The sequence below is a fragment of the Hemicordylus capensis genome, chromosome 3, assembly GCF_027244095.1.
Source record: "Hemicordylus capensis ecotype Gifberg chromosome 3, rHemCap1.1.pri, whole genome shotgun sequence".
Classification (NCBI taxonomy): domain Eukaryota; kingdom Metazoa; phylum Chordata; class Lepidosauria; order Squamata; family Cordylidae; genus Hemicordylus; species Hemicordylus capensis.
Window position 1 is genome coordinate 51245451 of NC_069659.1, and position 26280 is coordinate 51271730.

The 26280-nt window shown below is 42.0% G+C and overlaps 1 protein-coding gene across 8 annotated transcripts in view; it reads left to right on the top strand.

Moving 5' to 3' along the window:
* Positions 1 to 26280, top strand: part of NME7 (NME/NM23 family member 7) — a 157070-nt gene that overhangs the window by 72315 nt on the left and 58475 nt on the right. For all 8 annotated transcript variants that reach the window (XM_053310235.1, XM_053310236.1, XM_053310240.1 and 5 more), the window contains 2 exons: positions 6031 to 6136; positions 25175 to 25239. In XM_053310235.1, the coding sequence (XP_053166210.1) occupies positions 6031 to 6136; positions 25175 to 25239 (171 nt within the window). The remainder of the gene's footprint in view (positions 1 to 6030; positions 6137 to 25174; positions 25240 to 26280) is intronic.

Genomic DNA, 26280 nt, shown 5'->3' on the forward strand with positions numbered 1-26280 from the left:
ACAGACTGGACGAAACAGCTCTTCTGTATTTTGCTTTTTGCTACCTGTGTTCTCCTTTGCTTTCCATGGAAACATGTTTCTTATGGTGGACAGAAGGAGCTAAAAATAGTGGCTTACATGCTGCGCAGAGTAACGCGGGCATCCAAAATGACACCTGTGGTGTTGTGGGACAGGGCTGGCACCCTATTACTTAAAATTGTTCAATTCACTTTTGTGACACTATGTACATTGGAAATAATGAACAAAGTGTTGTGAAAGTGCAATTATGCAATTATAAGTAGTAGTGCACCAGCTCTGTTCCACAACACGGCGGATGTTATTTTAATTACCCACAGAGGTACAGACTGTTAGTTACATGTCAACTGGTATTGTCTACAACATCTTAATTACTCACCGTTTGCTCCTTATGGAATATTGAATTTGAGAGTTCTGATTTTTTCCCCCCCAAGGCATAGGGAGGTCATTCTCATTGCTGGGTTATCATCCTCTACATGGTCTGCGAAAACAGGATCCAATAACATTTTGGGCAGACTAGTTCCTGATATGTGGCTAGGTGTCAATCAATCCCCTGTTCCAGTCCTGTCTTGCTCTGGAAAACAGCTCCATAATGAGCTCTGTAGCTTTTGAAGGTTTTTTCTGGCTTATTCCCACTCTTCCTTTCCCTTTTACTCCAGTTTCTTTGTGTTAGAGGGTGGGAAGGGAGTCTTGATTTTTCTTTTCTAAAATAGCTTTTTTGGTTCACTTGATTGGCAATTGTTCCTATTTGTTCAGGCTCCCTTTTTTCTGCTTCCTCATATGTATACCTCCCATGTGTACCTCATGAAGTTTCAATGTAAAAATATAAATAAATATTGACGATATTTATTGCAATGTTTTATTGACAATATTAAATTTTGAAAAACATAGATTAACCAACACTTCACCTTTCTATAGTACATATAAAAATGTATTCATAAAAGTCTAAAATATTAAGCTGCATGTACTAAAGGGCTGTAAAGTATGGTGGCAGAAGAAAGTTGAGATAGCTAGGCACCTGGATATATTCTCACACCGAATCTGTTCTAGAGAGAACTACTTCTCTATATGGTGTAAGGGGGCTGCATATGAAAAGTTCATGGCTATAAAGCAGAAGTGGAAGTGTTTAGTTCTGGAAGAGAATGTAGAATTCTTTGCCATGGGATGTGGTGATGGCCACTAGCTTGGATGGCTTTAAAACGGGCTTAGACAAATTCATGGAGGTCTGTCAATAGCTACTAGTCTGGGGGCTATAGACTACCTCCAGCCTCAGAGTCAAAATATTTCTAAGTACCAGTTGCAGGGGAGCAACAGCAGGAGATAGGGTATGCCCTCACCTCTTGCCTGTGGGCTTCTCAGAAGCATCTGGTGGACCACAGTGTGAAACAGGATGTGGGACTAGACAGGCCTTGGGCCTGATCCAGCAGGGCAGTTCTTATGTACCAAGCACAGCATCTTTCCAGTGGCTGTTGCTGGTATCTGCCTTATGTTTTGTGAGCCCTCTGGGGACAGGGAGCCATCTTATTTTTCTATTATTTATTTTTCTATGTAAACTGCTTTGAGAACTTTGGTTGAAGAACAGTATATAAATATTGATAGTCGTAGAAGTACTTTGGGAGAAAGAAGTGGAGTTTAACATTCAGGACAGTTTTTTTAAAATTACAAAAAAAGGGGGTTGACTGAGAATGTAAGAATCACTGTGTATCTTTGTCCTGGCAAGATACATAAGAACTGTCTGAAGACAAGTTGTGGGAACAAAAGGTTGGTAGGGATAACTAACCATATTCAGATAATGAAATTGTCTTCTGTTAATTCTAGTAAGGAAAAGAATCACCTTTTTCTTTGTAAGATTGCAGCAATTACTTTCTAAAATATAATTCATATTTACTTCTTTGCCAGACGTTTATTTATTGGTTTGATTTGATTTGATTTTTTATTTGATTTCTATACCGCCCTTCCAAAAATGGCTCAGGGCGGTTTACACAGAGAAATAATAAATAAATAAGATTGATCCCTGTCCCCAAAGGGCTCACAATCTGAAAAGGAACATAAAATAGACACCAGCAACGGTCACTGGAGGTACTGTGCTGGGTGTGGAGTTGCACAGTTGTGTTAGACACACATATAAATTCCAATATTGTAGTGTTTTTGTTTTACTTTGTAATTTCTGGAGTTTGACACAGCAGTTGAAATTGTGTATTGAATGGACAGGTAGCACAAACTGTTTTGTAGCCTTATACCAGTTGCCAAGGAAACTTGTTGGATGTAACATCCATGGCCTCTCCTGGGAAGAAAGAAATAGCTGTTAAAGTAGACCTGAAATAAATCTTTTGCCATGCATACAAATGTTGGGATCATCTGATGCCTGTTAGAGTTTGTATAATTAAAGGCTAATTTGTCTCTTTCACCAAGTAGGTGCAGGTTGCATAATGTAGCTGATGCCAAACTGTAAATGCTAAGCAGAATTTCCACCAGTACGTGAGGTGCTTTAAGGGTCAATTCTCTTATTTGTTTTTGTAATCGTGAGTGTGCATATCCATGTCCTAAAGGAGTGATTTTAAAGAGGAGAGAAGAGCTGGTCTTGTGGTAGTGAGCATGAATTGTCCCCTTAGCTAAGCAGGGTCTGCCCTGGTTACATATGAATGGGAGACTAGAAGTGTGAGCACTGCAAGAGATTCCCCTCAGGGGATGGAGCCGCTCTGGAAAGAGCAGAAGGTTTCAAGTTCCCTCCCTGGCTTCTCCAAGATAGGGCTGAGAGAGATTCCTGCCTGCAACCTTGGAGAAGCTGCTGCCAGTCTATGAAGACAATACTGAGCTAGATAGACCAACAGTCTGCCTCAGTATATGACAGCTTCCTATGTTCTTAGCTTTCTACCATTAGATAAGTTTCGACATCAACTTATCTTACAGGTAACTCCTACACATTGCAGAGGATTCTGAGAAATGTTTTATGGCACACACTGAAGCTTGCTGATTCTGGGGCCTCATTGTTACCTCACGTGAGCTAAAAGTGCACCTTAGGACAGTCCCCTGTGGTTGCACATTGCAGGGAGTAGTTAGTGAAGAAAATACACATTTCAAAGAAGCTTGTCTGCCATTGAAAATCTTCTAAGGTATCGCAGAGTTCCCCAGAACAAAGTTCAAGAGCCATTGTTTTAAGACCACTATAATATAGTCTACAGGAATGGACTAGTTTTTGAGGTCTGTCATTTAGTATCTTTTGAAAGAAATGCAGTGACTAGGAAACAAGAAAGCCAATGCAGAGGAAGACATTGCATTCCAAGAGATCTTTGGGGGGAAATCAAGCACATTAAATTGTTATGACTCTGACAATCACCAACAGAATAGCCAGTTCAGATGTAATGGAAACCATTGTTTCCCGCTATGAGAATGAGCAGGCATGAGTCTTGAACTCACATGTATTCCCCTTCCCCTCTCCTCCTTGGTTTAACACATGACTGAAACCTTCCACTTTTGGTTGATAATAGACCAAAGTCTCTGTTGCACACAAACTTGAAACTGAATTCCACCCCCCCACCCACCCACACGATTAAGTAAAACAAGCAGGATTAATCCTCAATATATTTATTTTATTTATTCAATTTATATACCGCCCTTCCTAAAGTGTCTCAGGACAGAGTGTGTGTGTCTGTGTGTCTGTGTAACATCAATAACCTGCACGATGCTGATGAAACCACTCAGCTGAGAATGTGGATGATCTGCAAGTTCTAGTAATGAAAGTCAAGGAGCACAGTGGAAAAAATGGGACTATGACTAAATGTAAAGAAGACCAAACTAATGTCAACAGGTACAGCAACCAGCCTCAGAATTGTCAATGAAGACATTGAAGTGATGGATAGCTTCTTCCTTTTAGGATTGGCCATCAACAGTAAAGAATCCAGCATTAAAAAAATACACTGCAGACTAGCACTTGGTAGGGTTGCAATGAAGGCCTTGGAAAGGATATTTAGATGCTTCCTCGCTGCACCGCTAGGTGGCTTTTAGTGAAGAGACTTTGTCTATACCTATAAAGATTAGAATAATTTGGACAATGATTTTCCTCATGATACTCTATGGATGCAAAAGCTGGACTTTGAAGACGCAAGATCAAAAAAGCATTGACACTTTTGAACTTTGGTGCTGGAGAAAACTTTTGAGGATACCATGGACAGCCAGGAAAACAAACAAATGGATCATAGAATAAATCGATCCAGAATTTTCACTCGAGGCACAAATGACGAGGCTCAAACTATAATAGTTCAGACATATTATGTGAAGACCCAGCTCCCTTGAGGAGTCCATAATGCTGGGAAAAGTTGAAGGCAAGAGAAGAAGAGGACGACCAGTAGCATGGTGGATGGACTCTATTATGACAGCAATGAATGCACCACTGAGAGACCTTAAAGGCCAAGTTGAAGACCAATCATCCTGGAGAGAATCTATGTGGTTGCTAAGAGTCAACACTGACTTGACGGCACTTAATTAATCATTCGTGTGTGTGTATGATTGATCAAGATATATATATATATATATATATATATATATATATATATATATGAAACATATATCATGAAACAAAAAAAATGTTGCTATCGTGGGTTAATTGTGTATTCCACACATCCACATTGTGTAGTCTTCTGCTCTACCGATCCTCCTGTGTTCCTTAAGTGTTGTGCCTTGTACCAGAAGAGCCACAGAAACTCATACTTTATGCCAAGGATCTCCATGAAAGGGCAAAGGTAAGGTAGGCATGAGATGGTGGGATATCCTGGAAACAGAAAGGTCACCAAAAGGGTATCTTGCAAAAATATTACAAAGGCAGGATGTGATATGGGGTCATCAAAATGATACCAAGGACACCAGAAAATGTGTGATTGTACTTTAAATGCACCCTGAACTACGTCTGCAAACTCTGCTCAAACATGTCCAGGCAAGACCTGGAAGAAAGCATTAATCCATTTGTGAAAATGGGGCAGAAGTACCTTTGCATCCAAATAGGAAAAACCCATTCATACTTGGGGTACAAAGTTACTTGTAGTACTTTTTCGGCCACAGAAAACAAGCTGTTGATGGTAACTATATGATATTTGTTCTGATAGTTTGTTTTTTAAGATGTTTTTAAATTGGTGTTCATATTTGTATTTCTGTTTTAATTGTTTTTAATGATTTCTGTTTTTAATTGTAAACCGCCCTGAGCCATTTCGGAAGGGCGGTATAAAAATTGAATGAATGAATGAATGAATGAATAATATTTGTGGATACAGTATTGTATACTGGGTTGCTAGTGACACTATGCTCAAAGAACAGCTTTATAGAATAATTTTTTTAAAAGTCCATGCACATGTTCAGTGGGGGTTGAAATTTGAGATCCTTGTTTATTACCCTACTACTATAATTTCATGTAGAAACACTGTGGCGGGTACATTTTTAAAAGTTGTTTTTCACCTCGTGTGGCATTTATGTACGAATGGAGGTGAAGGAGGCTTCCGAGGAAGAGGAGGCAGTTGCAGTGGAGGCTGACACTGTGGTGCAACAAGGACACTTTGGCAAGGCCGGGCTCAGCAGTCTGTGTTAAGGTGGCCCCACGGGCTGTGGAGGAAGAAGGGTGAAAGGGGAGAAAGGAGGACCAAAGAGTCTACTTTAAGGTGACCCGCCGCAGGCCATGGAGCGGGTGGAAGACGAGCAAGCTAGAGGGAGAGGCTGTGGTGTTTATGGTGATACAGCATTTCTGCTGGGCTTCTGCAATTTTTCAGCCTTTTTTCCTTACTGTAGCTTTTACGCTGATGTGGCCTTTTTGCCAAAAATTACGGTATGTTTGGAACAAACCAGAGTCCCTTGAGTTCAAATGTAACTGGAAACTATGACATATTAGATACCAAATGTAGGAGCTTTCAGTTGTGTGCAGGAGGAAGAGAGGGAGCTCACACTTGCTCTTTCTCATAGCACAAAGTCATCTGAGTGAACTACAGCTCTAAGCCATGCAGTTGTAACTTATTAAATTTCAATTCTTTTCAGGAGCTGGAGTTGTTTTTCCCCTCCAGTGGAGGCCGTGGACCTGCAAACACTGCAAAATATACACACTGTACCTGTTGCATTATTAAGCCTCATGCTATTAAAGATGGTAAGTAGTATGGACCAGAACCTCTGCAGAAAGTGTTCTCTGGCATCTCTTCTCAGTTGGATAATGAGGTTTGTTAGTAGTAGTAATAGTAGGCAGTAGGAAGTACCACTTGTTGTTGTTGTTATTATTATTTATTCTATTTCTATACCACCCTTCCAAAAATGGCACAGGGCAGTTTACACAGAGAAATAAATAAATAAGATGGATCTCTGTCCCCAAATGGCTCACAATCTAAAAGAAACATAAGATAGACACCAGCAACAGTCACTGTAGGTCCTGTGCTTGGGCTGGATAGGACCAGCCTGCTAAATAAAGAAAATATCCCCCTGCTAAATAAAGAAAATCACCACGTTAAAAGGTGCCTCTTTGCCAAGTTAGCAGGGATGTTAGTAGTAGTAATACTTAGGCAGTAGGAAATATATAGCCACCTAATGGCACAGCAGGGAAATTGCTTGACTACCAAGCCAGAAGTTGCTGGTTTGAATCCCCACTGGTATGTTTCCCACCTGTTTTGGGCAGCAGCGATATAGGATGATGCTGAAAGGCATCATCTCATACTGCGCAGGAGGAGGCAACGGTAAACCCCTCCTGTATTCTACCAAAGACAACCACAGGGCTCTGTGCTCGCCAGGAGTAGACACCGACTTGACGGCACGCTTTAGGATATATATATATATATATATATATATATATATATATATATATATATATATTTGAATTTCACCTCTTTTCTAACCCACAGCATGTTGAAATGAATGCAGTGGGGAAATTACTATGCAAAAAGTTTAGGACAGATTTAAATGATCTTTTAATAACCATGGTATTATAAAGTCATCCCTTTTGGGCTTCAGTCTGCATTGACAGGTATTGCATTAACAGGTATTGCTGTATACATTTGAAATGTATGGTGCGAAAAGCTGGCATCACAGACTATATGGTTATCTAAACCAGGGCTGCACAACTCAAATGCCCTAGTGGGCCGGAATCACCCACAACTTGGCATGCAGGGGCCGAGGTCAAATTTTTAGCACATTACCTTCAAATTAAAATTATTATTAGTTACTTGTGGATCTATTCCCACAGTCAATGGACCCACAGTTTTAACCAAGGATAGTGGCCAGAGAATAGGTCCTGTCCCTGCTCAATCAGTGGGGCCCCTAGAGTGCTTGCCAGCCCCAAACAAATGCCAAGTTCTTTCCTCTCCCTAAATGGTTGTTTCTTTCAGGCTGCAATGCTAGGCATGCTTACATGGGAGTAAGCCTCACTGGGCACACCATGGAGCATAATTCTGAGACAGCATGCACAGGATGGCTCTATAAAGCAATTTCCAGCTCCTGTGTTGCTGCAGGATACCTGGGGGCCAGTAAAATAGTCCCTGCGGGCCAAATCTGGCCCCCGGGCCTTATGTTGTGCAGGCCTGATCTAAACAAATGTGATAATTCCAGCCATAGTGTGTGGGGGCGGGGGGGAGGAGAAGCAACACCAGCATATCTGTTTCTACCTCAAATAAGCTTTTAGTCCAGTGACTTTGTCCTGTTTTAATTTTAAATAATAAAGACATATAATGGTTATCTTACACTAGAGATTGTAGTATAAACCTATTTCCTTAAACGTGAAAGGCATCCAGTATCCAGGGCTGGCTTAAGTGCCCGTCAATGTCTGGGGCGTCTTGCACCTATGATCCGACCTGGATTGTCACTTTGTCATTCCTGCCACACCCTATTGCCATTTCTCAGCTGGCTACTGTGGTGATGGCCAGCTGGATGAGTTCTTTCCTTGTTCCACTTACAGCAAGCACACAAGAAAAGAATCCATCCAGTTGGCTACCGCTGCACTAGCTGGCTGGAATGGCGCTGGGCAGGAGCAAGCAGCCTCTGATGGGCCATGCTTGCACTCTGATGCTGACATGCTGATGTTCAGGGGTGTGGTCGGCATCAGGGCACAGGTGCAGAGGGCGTGGCGAGTGGCAAGGCAGGAGGGACTGGATGTCTGCAATTTGCCACCCCAGGGTACAAGTGCCACCTGGGGCCATCACCTCACCTCTTCTCATTGGCAAGCAGAAAAGCTAGACATAGAAGTGGTAACATACCATAGTAGTAGTAGTAAATGGCTTTATTTATTGGCTGCTCCATAACCATTGTTCCCTGGGCAGCTCACAAACATTTTTTTCAGTTTCCATCCTCCCAGCCAGAGGTGGACATGTACACTGAATTTCTTTCTAAGGCTTGCAATCAGTGATGATGAGCCAGCTGCTGAGCACCTCTGATTCCCATCTTCCACCCTGGCAACTGTTCTCCTTGGTCTGTAGGAGAGGCTGCACACTAGGCTAGTCCAGCCAACACTCGGCAACACAAAAGAGATGCACGATGGCCACAGTGTATATTCTTATGCTATTACGATCATGCTGCCTCTCTCCTTTCCTGCCCCCCATCCCGAGTTGGGAAAATGATGAAGTAAATCTTAGACCACACAATAAAGTACAGGTGTGGGGGTCTGGGTGTCGGGTGTGAATGTACATTGAGGACATGTATCCAGTTCCTTTCCGGGTCAGCTGGGCACCTGGAAGCTTCTTACACAGAAAATGGAATTTTAACCTTCCCTTACACCAACTACAGGTACAGTGTACAAGTCTACAGTTTGCACCTCAAAATATAAAGTTAAGAAAACAAATGCTCTGCAACAAGATTATATTTGTTTCTCACAACTTATAAAGAACACCTTCTATTACTTATAAGATGTTCTTTGTAAACTATTTGGTGGGGAGCTTTTCTGACCTTTTCTTTGTCTAATTAGCTGAAATGGTTGATGTCCCAAACATAACCTTACATATATAGACAACTGCATTTCCCATCCCTAGTTTAAAAATAAAGAATAAAAATCAAATAAATAAATAGCTAGCTAGCATCAGCTACAGGAAAAGAAATAAGTTCAGAGTGTTTACAATATGGTTATATGTTTTGGTTCCGCAGTCTGAATTTTCCAAAACAAATGTGTATGGAAAGTAAATACTAATCAAAACTGTATTGTAAATGGTTACCCAAGCAACCTTCAGGGCGCTGTGGTTTGTTGACACCTCTTTATAAAGTTGAAATGAGAATGGAAGAGATGGTATCAATAGTAAAATCCAGGCATCCTTTTTATAAGTCACTTTATGGTGCTAGTCCACATATATCCTGTTCAGCATATGCCTAAGGTGGCTTAATTCTTCTTATTTATTCAATACATTGGTTACTCCGCTGTTCACACACAATGCCTACTAAGACAGCTTAAAGCCAGGCATTTGGTGACAGGACAGCTGAAAGAAGATTCTATGTGGATCTCCATCACAAGGGACTAGTTGTAAATAATCTTGTGGTGAGAAAAGAGCTCAAGATCCTGGGAGGCGGGGCTTTTGAACCAGGCTTCCCAGCAGTCACTCCAGGCCCTTACCTTCTGCATCGCCAGTGTGGAAGACACTGCTTTGAGGGTTCTATTTAGCTCCAATACCAGCCTACCTGAATAGAGTCAACTGTCCTTAAGGGCCAATCCAGTCTACCAGGCCCTATAAAGCCCTAGCCTCATAACTTGTACCTCTGTGGAATTTGTCTTTTATGTGAAGACCTAGCCTAAACGCCTTGCTCTTATCCTCAATTGCTGCCCCAGACAAAGCCCTTGCCCAGTTTTGACTACAACCCTGCTTTTTGCGCACTTGATCAATGCATGGATACTTGATGCCTGTCTCTCTTGGATCATGCACCTAGTTCTGACTCTTTCAGCTCTACCCAGATCTGGAATCCAATTTCTGGAATCTGATCCTTGTCAGGCTAATTCACGTTGTCAAGTCAGCATTCAATATGCTTATAAATTTATGCAGTTCCTTGTGGCAAAAAGTTCCTCTGGCACCTTAACATCAAACCAGGATGCAAATAGGTTCAAAAACCTTCTTTATTCCTGTTGCTGATCATGCCTTACTCTTTGATGTCTTGCACCAAATTTTCTTTCATTAGATGGTTGTGTAGTTCAGATTGGAATGACTTCCAGCTGAGGCTTTTTCATAATCAGATGATGGTTGAGGTATTGAGTGCACGTATTCAGTGTACCAATCACCTTCAAGCCATGCAGAGATGGTGCTAATTGCCTTCCTGCTCCCCACAACAAACCTGGCATTAGCAGAATTGACACAGATGCCATGGTTCAAGTGAGGAGTTGGCAAGGGATCATTGCTCAAAACCTGACACCACTTTAGCCTTCACTTTTTGGCAGCTTTTGGTAGTTCAACATAAAGGCAGCAGCATCGTGACAAGAAACACGACAGTTGCAAAAAACCCAAATTCTTCATTGTCATCAGTCAATGTAAATAAAAAGAAAGTCCTAGACTTTTGGATTTGCAGATACTTTTAGTCAACAGGGAATGAACGGAGGGTTTTAAAAAATTGTATAACTTTTTACAATTTAAACACACAGACAATCCAGTTTCTTCCTCTACTTTCCATGGATTAAACCAGGGCTGCTCAACTTCTGCCCTCCTGAAGATGTTGGCCTACAATTCCCATAACCCCTGGCTATTGGCCACTGTGGCTGGGGATTATGGGTGTTGTAGTTCTAAAACAGCTGGGGCAGCCTAAATTGAGCAGGCCTGGATTAAACAAATATCATTCTTGCAAATATTTATTTAAAATAGTTGCATCCTAATCTTCCAGAACAATATTGCATAGGGTGACTCACAAGAAGAGTACAACAATAAAACAATATAAAGGTTTAAAAGGTAGCTATAAAAATAGCTAAACATGGCCAGCTCATTACATTATATGACATTGTTCTCAGACTATTTTCTTTCTTGAAGCCTTTCACCACTTTCCCCTGGAACGTGTGTATGTGTGATTTAAAATTCTTATCTTGGGATGTGCAAAATGTTTCAATGTTAAGACACTTTGAGTCAAAACAGGTCATTTCAAGTGTTTTGAGCTCGAAACAAAATACACTTTAAATAAAGGGCCAGTTTCAAGCTCAGAACAAAACAAGCCCATTTTGAATTGAAATATTTTGAGCGCTGTTTTGGAGGCCTGTCTTTCCCTTGCTGATTTTCTGGCACTGGCTTCTGATTAGCTTTCAATCTCCTTGCTTTTTGATTGGCTTGTTGTTATATAAATCAGGTATGGTTTGATGTCATGGGCAACTGTGTTCCCATTGGCTGGGAGGAGGGAGGGGGGAACACACAAGGAGTGAGTTTCAAAATGTATTCAAAGGGACCAGGAGACAGAGAGAGACCTTATAGTTTGCCTCTCTTGAAGAGGATACACCAGTAGAGGAAGAAGGAATCAAGGAAGGTTTGATTGTGTTTTTCTCAGCACCAAGTATAATATATTATACTGTGCTATTGCTGCTATGACTCTCTGGTTTTGCTGGATCTCAGATTGACAAAGGCAGAACTTTGGTGTCTGCCTTCCTTGAGTTGTGTTTGTTTTGTTTGTGAGATAGTGTTGTGGCAAGAAGTGGCAGCTCTGAGTATGTGTGTGTGTCATATTTCTTGGTGATTGCTTTGATGAGCTCTATGTCTGGCCTTGAGACTAACTTGTACTTCACTCACTGCTCTGGTCTAGCCATATATAAGTCAAAATGCGGTTGAAGTTATTCTAGTTGAGCTTATGGATATACTTGCTGCTAAGGATGGTGCTATGGCAGATGTTGCAATGCTTAGAAGTAAGGAGTCATAATTGTGTGAGAGAGAACCACTTGTGGCAATTATGTTACTGCAGCGCAGGCACTGTGGCTGGCAGTGAATTCTGGGTCAGTGATTCTTTTATGGCCATTTTTGGACTGTGTTTGAAATGTGTATTCTGTGTTGGGAGGGACAGAGTCCCTTTTATTGTGTTTCTACAGTGTTTTTCAAGATAAGGTTGCAAAATGCATTGCAAATTGCAGTGCAAAACTTTTGTGTACACTCTGTGTGAGAACAGCTTGTTCCAGCCATAGGGAACAATGGAGAAACTCAAAACACCCCAATGTTCCCCATGGGTAAACTCCTAACTCAGAGGAACTCCTGAGAATACCAAAGTGGGTTGGGTGGTAGGGCATGATGAGTGCTACCTACCACCCAACCCACAAAAGAAATGGGCAAGTGGGTGATTTTAAACAAATTTTTAACCTTTACCTCAACAACTCCCCCCCCATCCTATGGGGGTTTGGGGAAAATGTTCAAAATGTCCCTAGGAGCTACCCATGTGGAACAATGGGGTGTTTCTAATTTCCTCACTGTTCCCTGTGGCCAGAACACTTGAAACATTTCAAGATTTGTTTAATCTACACAACCAGTTCGACAGCTGCTAAACGTTTTGGCCATCTGCATTTTTGTTTCGAGCTCAAAACAAAACTCAAAGCCCATTTTGTGCATGTCCCTATTGCTTTCCTTCTCTACACCTGCCGCTCTCAATTTCTTACTTACTTGTACAGAAATATGGCATGTGTGTAACCATCTGTTGGACCATGCAGTCCAGTTTAACTGTAACTAACCTATGTGGTAGACAAAGCCTAGAATCTGAGCTGTTAGACAACATCCGTTTGATTTTAGAACAGATTCAATTCAGAAACATTTTAAATAATGTTTGTTTTGTTTTGATTGATTTATATCCTGCTCTAATCTCATAGGGCCAGAGGGGCTTTCAATATTTTCTGCAGATTTGCAGCTTGTCCCCAAGAGGCTCACAATCCCCTCCCTTTTTTAAAGCAAAAAAACCCACTGAGTCTTGGTGATGGTCATGGTGGGGCTTCTATAGCTATGCTCAGGAGGTGCTTATTCACAACTCCTGGAATGTTTTCAGCTGCTCTACTGCATCAGTGTCAAGGGTTGGAAAAGGTGGGATCAGAGCTCTGTCCCAAGGACAAGGGGTCCCTGAGACTCTGCTCAGGAGGGAGGTAGATGTTTGCTCTTGGCTGCTAGAACATTCCTTCTGCTCCTGCAGCAGCATCACCAACAGATCACTTATAGATTATTTATAGGCTATCTGTCTAATGACAAAGCAGTGGGAAAGTCACTCTTATTTCTGAATTTGCTGATCCACTCCTGAGTGATTTTTTTTTAATGTTGCTAGGCAGCCAAAGAACCAGACCCTAGCAACCATAGTACCTATCACAGGAACATAACACAGTCATCAAAGGCATATGATATGTTACACCAGTGAGAACTCTGTTAATGTGTGCCAGGTTGCAGGGAAATCAGGTGGCTAAATAAAGGGTTGAATAGTGGTCTAGCTTAAATTTCAGCCCTAAAAAGTGATTAACATGCAACACTAGGCGAGGAGGCTGGGAGAGGAAAAGCTTATCAAGATGTCTTGGTTAGGAAAATGGCAATTGGCAGTCCAGTATCAGAATGTTGTTTAGCTTCCCAAGGGATCTGAGCTTTGGGTTCTGGTGCTTTTGATTCTTTAATGCCCCTCTTTGGCCAGCATATACAGCTTTACCTGAGTTTACTGGATGAACTACTGATATGGAAGTAATGGAACTTTTGAGCAATGGTGCCTGAACTTTGATTTTGGAATCAGTCCCAGCCCATGTTCTTTTGTTGCCTGAAGCAGAGTCTTAGAGGGTGCTGGGTGGGCTGTCATGCTGCCCCAAGAACTGATCCACAATATGCTGCTTGAAGTGGCCTGCTTCACCCTACCTCATGGTAGGACCGGCCCTTCTTGGAATATCCTAGCAATCGTTGGCAACTTTTTGATTGGCTAACTGGATAAGAAAAAGGGAGGAGCAGGAAAACCTGAATGCTGTGTACCCGTGGGGCAGCTGTGTTGAGTAGACAAGTATGCTAGAAATAAGCAGTTTTCATTCAGGTTATTCTTCAGTCTGCTGGGTAAGACAATAGAACATAATTTACATTATAACCAAGAGCCTGCCCGATCCTTATTGCCTCACGAATTTCTAGAATGTATTTGAAGAGCAAAATGCTGACTATTCCATGTCTCTTGTTTAAAAGCTCCTGTTGTAATGGTATATGAATCCAGCCCTGACAAAGCTGATGCAAGCTTTGCCATTTGAGACTCTTAGTTCTCCTGAGGATCTTGTGTTTCCTGTGGAAAGCTAACCAATTTCAGCAGGCTGTGAAGTATTCTCTTAGAGTGAGATAACCTCCACTCTGTTGTCTGTTCTGATGGCTGGCTTTTAAAATATATATAAAGATAATGACTTTGTATTAATAGTTTTTTTCAATTTTTCATTTTTCTACCCCCACCCCCCATCTGACATCCATCTGACCCCCACCCCCCATCTGACATCTTTCCCCTGTGTTTCATTTTCATATTTTGGTGCAGTCCTTATCTGGCTAGCTCACTATCTGGAGATATTTAAACAATCATGGAGAAGTCCTAGGTTCAAAGATCTCAGATAGCAGAGCTGCAAATGATCTCTGCCTGAGACCTTGGAATGTGACTGCAAGTCTTATGATCATGTGAAGTTGTCTTATACTTGTTACATACACCCATGGGAACATTGGTCTGTCTTGGTATTGTCTACACTGACTGGGTGCAGCTATCCAGGGTTTCAGATAGGGTCATTCCCACCCTACCTGGAGACGTCAAGGATTGGAACCCAGGGCATTCTAGAAACACAGTACGTGCTCCACCACTGCACTGTGGCTACTAAGAGTGGGCCATATGGAGTTACAGTGAGGGAAATAAGTATTTGATCCCCTGCTGATTTTTTCCGTTTGCCCTCTGACACAGAAATGACCAGGCTGTAATTGGAATGGTAGGTTTATTGTAGCTGTGAGAGACAGAATAACAACAAACAAACCCTCAAAAGCCCAGTGCCCAAAAGTCAGCGATGGATTTGCATTGTAGTGAGGGAAATAAGTATTCGATCCCCTATCAACCAGCAAGATTTCAGGCTCCCAGGTGTCTTTTCACTATATGCAGGTAACGAGCTGAGATGAGGAACACCCTCTGTAAGGGAGTGCTCCTAATCCCAGCTTGTTACAGTACCTGTATAAAAGACACCTGTCCATAGAAGCAAGCAATCACTCAGCTTCCAAACTCACCACCATGCCCAAGACCAAAGAGCTGTCGAAGGATGTCAGGGACAAGGTTGTAGACCTGCACAAGGCTGGACTGGGCTACAAGACTATCGCCAAGCAGCTTGGTGAGAAGGTGACTACAGTTGGCACGATAACTCGCAAATGGAAGAAACACAAAATAACTGTCAATCTCCCTCGGTCTGGGGCTCCATGCAAGATCTCACCTCGTGGAGTTGCAATGATCATGAGAACGGTGACAAAGCAACCCAGAACTACACGGGGGAACTTGTCAATGATCTCAGGGCAGCTGGAACCATAGTCACCAAGAAAACAATTGGTAACACACTACGCCGTGAAGGACTGAAATCTTGCAGTGCCCGCAAGGTCCCCCTGCTCAAGGCAGCACATGTACAGGCCCGTCTGCAGTTTGCCAGTGCACATCTGAATGATCCAGAGGAGAACTGGGCGAAAGTGTTGTGGTCAGATGAGACCAAAATCGAGTTCTTTGGCATCAACTCAACTCGCCGTGTGTGGAGGAGGAGGAATGCTGCCTATGAGCCCAAGAACACCATCCCCACCGTCAAACATGGAGGTGGACACATGATGCTTTGGGGGTGTTTTTCTGCTAAGGGGACAGGACACCTTCACCGCATTGAAGGGACAATGGACGGGACCATGTACCGTCAGATCTTGGGTGAGCACCTCCTTCCCTCAGCCAGGGCATTGAGAATGGGTCGTGGATGGGTATTCCAGCATGACAATGACCCAAAACATACAGCCAAGGCAACAAAGGAGTGGTTCAAGAAGAAGCACATGAAGGTCCTGGAGTGGCCCAGCCAGTCTCCAGACCGTAATCCCATAGAAAATCTGTGGAGGGAGCTGAAGGTTCGGGTTGCCAAACATCAGCCTCGAAACCTTTCTGACTTGGAGAGGATTTGCAAAGAGGAGTGGGACAAAATCCCTCCTGGGTTGTGTGCAAACCTGGTGGCCAACTACAAGAAACGTCTGACCTCTGTGATTGCCAACAAGGGTTTTGCCACCAAGTACTGAGACATCTTTTGTGAAGGGATCGAATACTTATTTCCCTCACTACAATGCAAATCCATCGCTGAATTTTGGGCACTGGGCTTTTGAGGGTTTGTTTGTTGTTATTCTGTCTCTCACTGCTACAATAAACCTACCATTCCAATTATAGCCTGGTCATTTCTGTGTCAGAGGGCAAACGGAAAAAATCAGCAGGGGATCAAATACTTATTTCCCTCACTGTAGGTCAATGGTTTGACTTAATGTAAGGCAAATTAATATGTTCATATGTTTAAAAAGAGAGAATTCTTTCTCAAGATCTAGGTTGAAACCTTCCATGAGAACTTAAGAGCCCTGCTGGATCAGTCCCAAGGCCCATCTAGTCCAGCATCCTGTTTCACACAGTGACCCACCAGATGCCACTGGAAGCCTACAGCAGGAGTTGAGGGCATGCCCTCTCTCCTGCTGTTACTCCCCTGCAACTGGTACTCAGAGGCATCCTGCCTTTGAGGCTGGAGGTGGCCTATAGCCCTCCGACTAGTAGCTGTTGATAGACCTCTCCTCCATGAAGTTATCCAAGCCCCTCTTAAAGCCATCCAGTAAGTCCCACTGAAGCAAAGAAGATAGGTGAGGAGAAATAGAGAAAAGAGCAAGAATTAGCACCGTCAGGAGAAAAGAAGAGGGGGAGAATGAGGAATCTGCCTCTTCTTGGTAAAATTTTAAGATAGATGAGACATGTCGGGGCTCAAGGAGCTCCTAAAGTTATACCCTCTGTCCTAAAAGTCATTCTCCCTGAATCCCAATGTGGAAGGAGGGCTGGTTGTGGTATCTCACAGTACGGAGATAAAAACCACATTCTGCAGGTGCTCAGAAGCAGGGCCATCCCTAGTGGGAGTGCGGGGATGGGGGTGAATCAGCAGGGCCTCCTTAACATTTCATATCATTACAGAATCATACTGTTTGATGACATACAGTGTAAATAGTGTGAGTGAAGTTTTTGGACATGTCCTACCAGCTTGGACATATAGTGCATCTCTAAAGAAAAATTTTTAAAAAATAAAAGCACAACACATGCTTCACAGTTCTCACTCAGACTTTCTGGGTTGCAAACCAACTTGAACATAGTGCATTTATATCTATCTGTCTATAATGCTCTCTTTTTCCCCCCACAAGAATTTTTGCTTTTATTAGTAATAGAAATAGAACCAGTTACATCTCTGAGATTGACATAATCATACATGAATAAGAGCAATTACTCATCCTCAGCAAAGAAAGCAAGAAAAAGGAAAAAGGACTTGTACAGAGTAATAATATTTAAGTATACTTGAATGAATTAAGATAATCTATAAAAAATAGAGGGTACGTCTAAAAACTAAATCTAATCGTCAGAGAAAAAATGAACCTTGAACCTCACACAGAACTCTCACCTTTGCTTCAAAAGAACGATTTAAAACATAAAAATTCAATGGAGAAGAAAATGTATGCGTTAAAAGACAGGTTATACCAAAAGGAAAAGGTATATATATTCTATATACGAAGCCACATATCCACCAATATTTTGTAATCAAAATTCCCATCTTGTCCCATACAGGTATGCAAAACGTCACAGTAAAGTAAGTGACAGAAATCAGTTAAACCTTCAGCAGTCCTCCTCTTCATTTTACAAACAAAAAAAACCAGGAGAGACAAATGGAAAGATATTCTTTCATGAAGAGATAGACTAACTTCAGCCAAAACTGGTCTCTATAACCCCCCACAGGGAGAATAGGCTATCAAGCTATGTCACCCAGATCTCTCCCCATACATATATGTAATCCTTCTCAGTTTCCTTCTGATTGTTTACATCACAACAAGCAGTTCATTCAACAATTACAATTATACAGTTTCCATAACAACTGCTGAAAGCCCATAGGAGGAAATGAAAGTAAAGAAAGATACTGAGGAACGGAAAAAAATAGGAATGATAAAGGTATATATATTTTTAAAAGTTAAAAATTGATTTCAGTTAGAAGCTAAGGCTAACTAGTTAATTATTCAAACCAAGACTTAAAAGTACCAAAAAGTCAAACACTGAGCATTTCAAATAAAATATCTCGGTATTTTGGCTTTTTAAAGCTATTATTATCATATAATAAAATAGTGCCAATAATCTTATGCCTTAAATTTAAAATCCCCTCATTCTTAATATATCTCATCTCCCTTATGAAAAGGAAAAGAAACAAAGGACAAAAATCTGTGGCAATTCATTAAATCATTAAAACTATCGGGTTTATCATACAACATCCAAATTCCTAATAATGTTGTTATCAGTTTTAAACCATTATATAGAGCCCCCTAATTGAAAGGCCGATTAATGAGATATAAATCTATCTATAATTCTCTAAGGCATCCCCATGGCTAATCCCGTGTGTGGCAGCTCTCGCAAGAGTTCGTGAGCAAAAGCACCTGATTGGGCAGTGGAGATTCCATATGCAGATAGAAAGGAGGACCATGTCAGAGCAGAAGCACCATGGTGATTGGGCAGTGGGGGAGGAGGAGCCTGTGGCACCATGGTGATTGGGCAGTGGGGATTCCATATGCAGATAGGGAGGAAGAGCCTGTGATGGTTAAGGTCAGTTGGAATGCAATTGTTACTGGTCATAAGAACATAAGAACAGCCCTGATGGATTGGGCCCAAGGCCCATCTAGTCCAGCATCCTGTTTCACACAGTGGCCCACCAGATGCCACCGGTAGCCCTCAGCAGAAGCTGAGGGCATGCCCTTTGTTATCTCTCTATGTAAACTGCCCTGAGCCATTTTTGGAAGGGTGGTATAGAAATCGAATTAATAATAATAATAATACTCCCCTGCAACTGGTACTCAGAGGCATCCCAGAGGATGCTCTTGATTGTAGAGGAGAGGAGTCTATCTGTATAAAAGGATAGTGGGCAGGGGTCTGCGAAGAGAGGGGTCATGAGGGAGGAAAGAGCCCCTTCAGGAGAAGGAGGCTGCCATTGTATGAATTAGATGAGGAAACAAGATGAACAAGATCTGTTAACTCAGGAAGGGAGAGAGAGAGAGAGAGAGAGAAAGACAGGGGAAGAGTGAGTGGAGGAGAGAGAAAGAAGAGAGAGGAAGAGAGAAAGAAGGAAGGGCGAAGGATGGGCCCGAGCCTGTCAGCGGCCTAAGGGGAAATAGTGGCCATGGTGGCACCTATTGGCAGCAAGGAAGGGCCCAGTCAACCATTGCTGCTGTTTGGGGTTACCGAGGCCATTGGCGGAGGCAGGCAAGGAACAGGCCTAGGCCTGTCAGCAACCTGAGAAGAATGAGTAACCATGGTGGTGACAGCAGTGAGGAAGAGCCCGGTCAATTGCTGCTGCTCCTATGGGGAGGAGCAGGGCTTGGTTGGGGAGGGGGCTACAGCTTGACCAATAGGTGCCAGCAGTGCTGCAGCCACGACCAAGAGGGGGTGAGGGGGATGGAGTAAAGGGATGGAGAAGTGACTAAGAGGGGTTAAGGGGATGGAAGCAATGGGATGGAGGAGGAGGAGCAGGAGTGTGGCTCAGGTGAGGTTGGAGAGATCTCTGAGGTGAGGGGGGCTGTGGCAGGGAGCGAGAGGAGCATCAAGTACTAGAACGCAGATGCTCTGCGTGGGTTAAGCTACTATATAATATTGTTTGTTTGTACCAGAAGTTTTTGTAATTTTCTGCCATGAAACAAGACACACACAGGACTTTTTGATGTTTTTTAAATTTAAAAAAAATTAAAAACCAACAATTTGTCCAATCCACTTCAATTTAAATATACATATTCTTCCCACCCTGCCCTACATCTCTGCTCAATACCATTGCCCTATGCCATGTCATTCCAGGTTATCAAAGGCTGGGGCAGAAAGTGGGGTGTTTTACTCCTTTTTAATGAAGGCAAAGGGCAGATTCTTCCATATGGACATGGAATGATGGTCTGGGGTGGGGGGGTGGGGCTTCAGTTCCAGACATTTTTGTAATGTTCTGCATGAAACAAGCCACTTATAGGACTTTTTTTTGTTTTGTTTTTGATATATTTTTTTAAAAAGTTTAAAAAACTATTTAAAACCAGGAAATTCCCCAATCTTTTAAAAATTAAATATTCAGAGACTTCTCAATCTGCCCTACCTCCCCTCCACCCACATATCAAAGCCGTATAGCAAGCTGATCCTTAAATATCCTGGTGGGGGATAACCACAAAAAGGAAATCACATTCTACCTCCATCACTAAGCAGGCTGGGCTGGGCTGTGCTGGACAGAGGGTCTGCAGAGAGCTGTGGTGGGCAAGGGCAGCCAACGCTGGCCACTCTGCCTGCCTGCCTGCCTGCCTGCCTGCCTGCCTCCCTCCCTCCCTTCCTTGCTGCCTAGAGAGCTTTAGGCTTCAGTGAGGCCTACATGGAGGCCTCTCTGGAAGCCCCACCCACCTGCCAATCAGCTGAGAGGCAGAGAGGGAAGGAGCTCTAGCAGCTTGCAGGCTGCTTAGCTCACCTGGCCAGCAAGCAGGAGGATGAGAAGGAGAGAGGGCAAGCAGGGCAAGGGGGACTGGCCGAGGGGCCTTGCCCCCCAGATCCTGTGGGCCTGGGGACAATTGTCCCCCTTGTCCAACAGACCCTATGCACCTGGATGTGGCTTAAATCAGGGCTGTCAGTCATATCCATAGGGTTGATTTTTGTGGCCTGTGGTGGACCATAATCTCTGCTTTAGTTCTTCTACTTCTGCTATTTATTTCCAATTTGGATTAGAACAACAACAAAAAAATATCCAGGTATAGAAAGTATTGGCAGCTGTCTGCTTAATAATGACAGCTCGTATATTGGTACAAGGGGCCAATTGTCTTTGAAATGAGTTTCCCAGGGTTCTTGTCAGATATTGTGCTTTGTTGATATATTTCCTGTTACTTGGTCAAATAGATTTGATCAGTATTTTAAAGGGCAAGTGTAAAATGGTTCTTCTTATCGACATGCTACTTGCTCTTTTTAAGTTATCCCAAGTTATTTGTACAGCATCCTGAAAGCTGATGATGTGTTTTTAAAATCAGTAATGTGCCATGAGATTTTCACCCAGTTCAGACTGTACATGTTTTCCAAACCCTTCCTGTAAACAATCCTTCGTAATCAGTCACAGCGTACATAAATAATTGAGTTTGACATTCAGAGCCATGAGGTTCTTGCCAAAGAGGGTACTTTGTATCACCTTTGCCTTGCACAGCTTTAGTGATAGATAAGAGCTTTACGTAAAGTTAATAGTTGCACCTAAATCAATTTACAAAATAAATCGAGATATTTTTAAAATAAGGGAGCCATTGTGTTGCTGTTTAATGTTTTTGTTTTGTTTTGTTTTTTAGTGTGTGGCTTGCAAAGTGAACAATTTTGATTTAAATGGCCCTTCTGACCAGATAACTTCAACATCCCTGGGTTAAGCCCTGTAACCTGTGAATTTTGTAAAACAATTCTTGTAAAATTATGCTCTGGATGTATTTCTGCACTGAGTAATCGCAGGCAGTTGTTTTTTTCCATTCCTGCCCTCCCTTTCTATGCTAGGAGGGCAGAGAGCATAGCTGCTACTTCTCTTTAGAACCTAATCACTGATTGAAACCATTCATTTTCCAGATCCATCAACTGTGCCAAATTTGTCTAGCACCTATCTGTTCTGCTTTGAAGGCAGCTGTAGAGAAATGTAATTTGAAGACAGGTAGAGTGGCAAGAGCAGACAACAAGATGGAGTTTTGCATAAATCGTAATCTCTGCAGTATTTCACAAGGAAGTCAGTAATCAAAAGCATGATTATCATTTTAACCCACACTGAGATCTAAGGAATCCAAGTCCACAAGCTATATATGAATAATTATTAGATAGCATAGTTTCCAGTACTTATCTCAAGGATCCTTACACAACCCCATGATGTGTATCATTGTCAGGCCTTGTGCTAGTGAAGCGGAAGGCCTGGCAAGGGACCTTTGAGATTTACCAGGAATCCCCTCCTCACCCCAGCATTTTTATTAGATGGTGAGCATCATCTTGCTTCTTCATCTTCCTCCATCCAGCTGCTGTTATCTTCCCATCTTGTCTAGATTTTTATATTGGGGTTGGGGGGAAAAAGAAAGAAAGAGTTGCCTAAGTAAAATTAATAGTATTGACACCTTAAAGGAAAAGTTTTATTTTTTTAAAGTGATTGAAGTGAACCAATAATTTTCATTTGCAAAGCAAAACAAAACACAAGGGTTTAGTGAAACACATAAAGTTAAACAAAGCATTATGTATCATGCTAAGTATGCTCTTGGAGGAATATCACAGCAAAAGTGAGGCCCCTATCATGAAGTACTAATTGGATGGTTGAATTCCGGCTTCTCTTCTCTTCTTGCTTCTCTTTTCAACTTTTGTTCCTGCTTCTCTGCCTCCTTCTCCTGCCCACTCTCATCAGGTCACCAAGCAGAGGCATGAGACCCAGATGGTGCCATATCTCAACTTCACCGCAAAGTACGAGGATAAAATGAGAAATCCACATGATGTACAAGGACATCACATAATATTCTTAGTGCCATCCGCTGGCTGTCTTCAGCAATCCATGAGTAAACTGTGTTTTTTCAAACTTGTTTTTTTTCTAACGTGAAAGCAACACAGTTTATTCCTGGATTGCCAGTAGATTATGCTAAGAATATAATGTGATGTTATTGTAATATGGATTTCTTGTTTATTTCTCATCATAATTTGCACTGAAGTTGGAATATGTCACCATCTGGAAGAGCCCATGTTCTCTCACACTTGTCTCAGCTGGCACTTTGGGCCATTTCACATTACAAGAAAGAGAAGTTCCAGTTTTACCCACTATGTATCTCTGCAGTGACTTCTATAGTGTGCAGATATGCAAATCTTTGCAAATATATGGCAACATGCTCCTGGGACCCTCCATTAGCCAAGGCTTTCATCCGTGCATTTCCAGACATGTCTCCCATCCAGAGTTTCACAAATTTTTGGCTGCCTTTATGAGCCGCAGCAGCATTTATGTTCACCAGAACCCTGCTCGTCCCCTTCAGTGCAATCCTTTGCACACTTGCGCAGAAGAAGCCCCACTGTATTCAGTGGGGCCAGCTTGCTGTGCCTTGCTGTACCGTATTGCTATTCAGTAGCTTGCTAACAAAGAAGATAACATCCCCCCTCACATGGCAATGGAAAACCCTTTTATGTGTTGGAGGTGGGCGGGCTGTTTTAGGAATTCCGCTCCTGACTACATTTCCTCATGCAACACTCATTCTGCATAGGGTCTCCTGACTTTCAGGAGGTATTATAATGCACAAAGAGGCTGAAAAAATGCCAGTGCATGGATGGTCTTTTGGAGTCCAACGATGAAGAAAATGAAACTGGAGAAGGGAAAAAAGGAGCATAATCTAGTTTTGCTTTTCCTGTATCCAATAATTGACTCTGATATCTGTATTCTGGCAACTCAAATTAACCTCTGGATCTCATAAAATGTTCATGTTATTCCAACCCACAGCTTTACACGCATGTGCAGTTGCTACCAAGCTCAGCACACTGTTTGCTCTGTCTTCAGATCTGCTTTCTTTGAAGTGTCTTTGTATGTCACAAGGCAGTGAATTGTTAAAGGAAAAAGTAGATGTTGTACCTCATCACTTCATCTGATTAAAATGTGCTTGAAGATTATCTGTCCTGTATTAGTGCCTAGTAACCTAATGCTGTCTTGGAGACATAAAACCTTCTCTCTTGCCTTTTTTTTTTCATGCCTCAAGTTGTTATGCATTTTTGCTAGGATTAGTATTACATTCCTTCAGTTGTATTTAGTAATGCCTGCGATTTCTTTTGTACTTTGTCACTAGAGATTAAATCCTAAACTAAAACCTAATCTGCTGCTCTGATTTGGCTTCTAAGAGTAATCACATTTTAAAGATGTACTCTTCTAGTTTTGATGTTTCTTAAATAGCCAATTTCCTCATTTTAGTGAGATTGAAGGTTTTAAAATAGGTAAAAACAATTTTAGTTGAAGTTGTTGTGGGTTTCTGAAATGCTCGCATTGCTTATTAGTGTTTTCTCTCATCCCAGAAACAAGCATGATCTTGTTTCTGATGCAGGAACTGAAATCTTAATTTCCCCTTTAAAAAATAAAACCAGACTGTGGAGGCAAGTCTTAAAAAGTGCACCTGCTGTTTACCAAAGGCTTCAGTGTTGAAGGAGAATGTTTGCTTGGAGACCTGTCTTTTTAAAAAAATGTCTTCTGGTGATGTGCTCCCATAGCAAGTGCAACCCATAAAATCTGGATTCTTTTTACTCAGAGAATAAACTGTCATAACCTTTGGTGTGAAAAAAAAACCAGTTTTACAGCTTGCTCCTCTTCATATTTACTTGGAAGTAAGACCCCATTGGCTGACAACCTGATGATGGTGAGCTTGTGGATGGAGATTGCACTGGTGCAAGGACATTGTGCAGGCAAGCTCCACTACAGAGTGAGTTTGCATTCTAGACTAGTGTTTGTGCTAGGTTAATGCTGTTGTGCTAGCTTAAGGATGTAGCACAAGGATGTTCTGCAAAGAAAGGAATGGCTGTCCCAGACTAGCCTTGCACTAGCAGAAGATGTTGACAAGTTGCGCAGTACTAATTGTGCACCCTTGTATGTGTCCCAGAGAAAGAGGTCTTCCACTAGCACAACATCTGGGAGCACCATAACTTTGTGCAGCTCTGCAGACTTCTTGCATGAATACCTTTGTTGTGCAAGCACACCATTAGAAGTTTAACCAATAATTTTCATGAAATTTATCACAGGAAATATACCTAACATCCAGTTGCCTGGTCTCTAAATACTGGAGAGCTCTTCCTGGATGTATCACAAATATTCATGGTTAACTTGAACCTGTTTGCTTGATCTGTCTGCTTCATATTCCCTTGATAAATGTGCAGATTACAAAAAGTGTTGATAAAAAAGAAACATGTGCATGTTTAGAAGAGCTATGATAAATTTAAAGATAACTTTGGTGTTTAACCTTCTAAGCTTTCCCTCTATTTTCTTCAAAATGCACAGGTCTGGCTGGGAAGATTATAAAAGCAATACTTGATGCAGGATTTGAAATCTCAGCATTGCAGATGGTAATCTTTTTTCCAAGGTTCAGAACTCTGAATAACATGATTGTTTTTACTGCTGCTTCTGTGTGTTTTTATCTGTTGTATTGTTTTTATCCCTGTTTTATATGTTTTTAGCTTGATGTTTTTATTGCTTGATGTTTTTATTGCTTTTTATTGTATGTTTTAATTTTTGTAAACCGCCTTGGGGTTTTCTTTTAACGAAAGGCGGTATAGAAATGTAAAAATAAATAAATAAATAAACATTCATAGTGGGGGGTTGGTAGAAACTCCAACCTTAGCATCCTCCTGTACTATCTTCTAGAGTAGAAACTTTATTCACTTCACCTGGAGCTCCTGTTTCCCCTTTCACTCTGTAGTCAACAGCAACCCATAACATATCTGATGCCTCTTATGCCTAGCTTCATTTAGAGATGTGTATGGTTCCCTCTTCTCTGTTCTATTCTCCTCCCATTGTCTTCTCTCTCTTCCGCCCCTCATCTGCCTCTTGCAAAAGAAAACCATGTGGGCCTTTTTGACTCCACTCTACTTCTCCAACCGCACTGCCAAGGCAGGAGAACGTTGTGCTCTGGGTTTGAGTTCCAGTGAATTTGATGGGTACAATAGATGTGACTGGAATGCAAGTGGTGTATATGGAGTGTCTGGCTGCTTCACCTGGTGGAGGGGAAGGGAAACACGAGGAGCAGTTTAATCTCTATCTCACTCACTTATAGGACCATATTGCATTATTGAGTGGTTTGGCCCTGCGCTTTTGTTTTATTGAAGCGGCACAGGGGTGCCATTAGGATCCGGGCTACGGCATATGCAAAGGGGGCAGTTTGGAAGCAGCTCTTGAGAAGACAAGGCTCAGACCAGGGGAGGCAGCAAATTTTTGTTTTCTTTCCTAAAGAAGCAAGCAAGCAAATAAATACATAAACAAATAAACAAACAAGAAGGCAAGGACAAGGTGAGTTTGTTAGGGCTAGTCTTTTCTAGGGTTTGATATCTGGCTGGCTAGGGGTTTGGTTTTAACAGGGCAGTTTCAGTTATGCCTAGAGAGACAGTGAT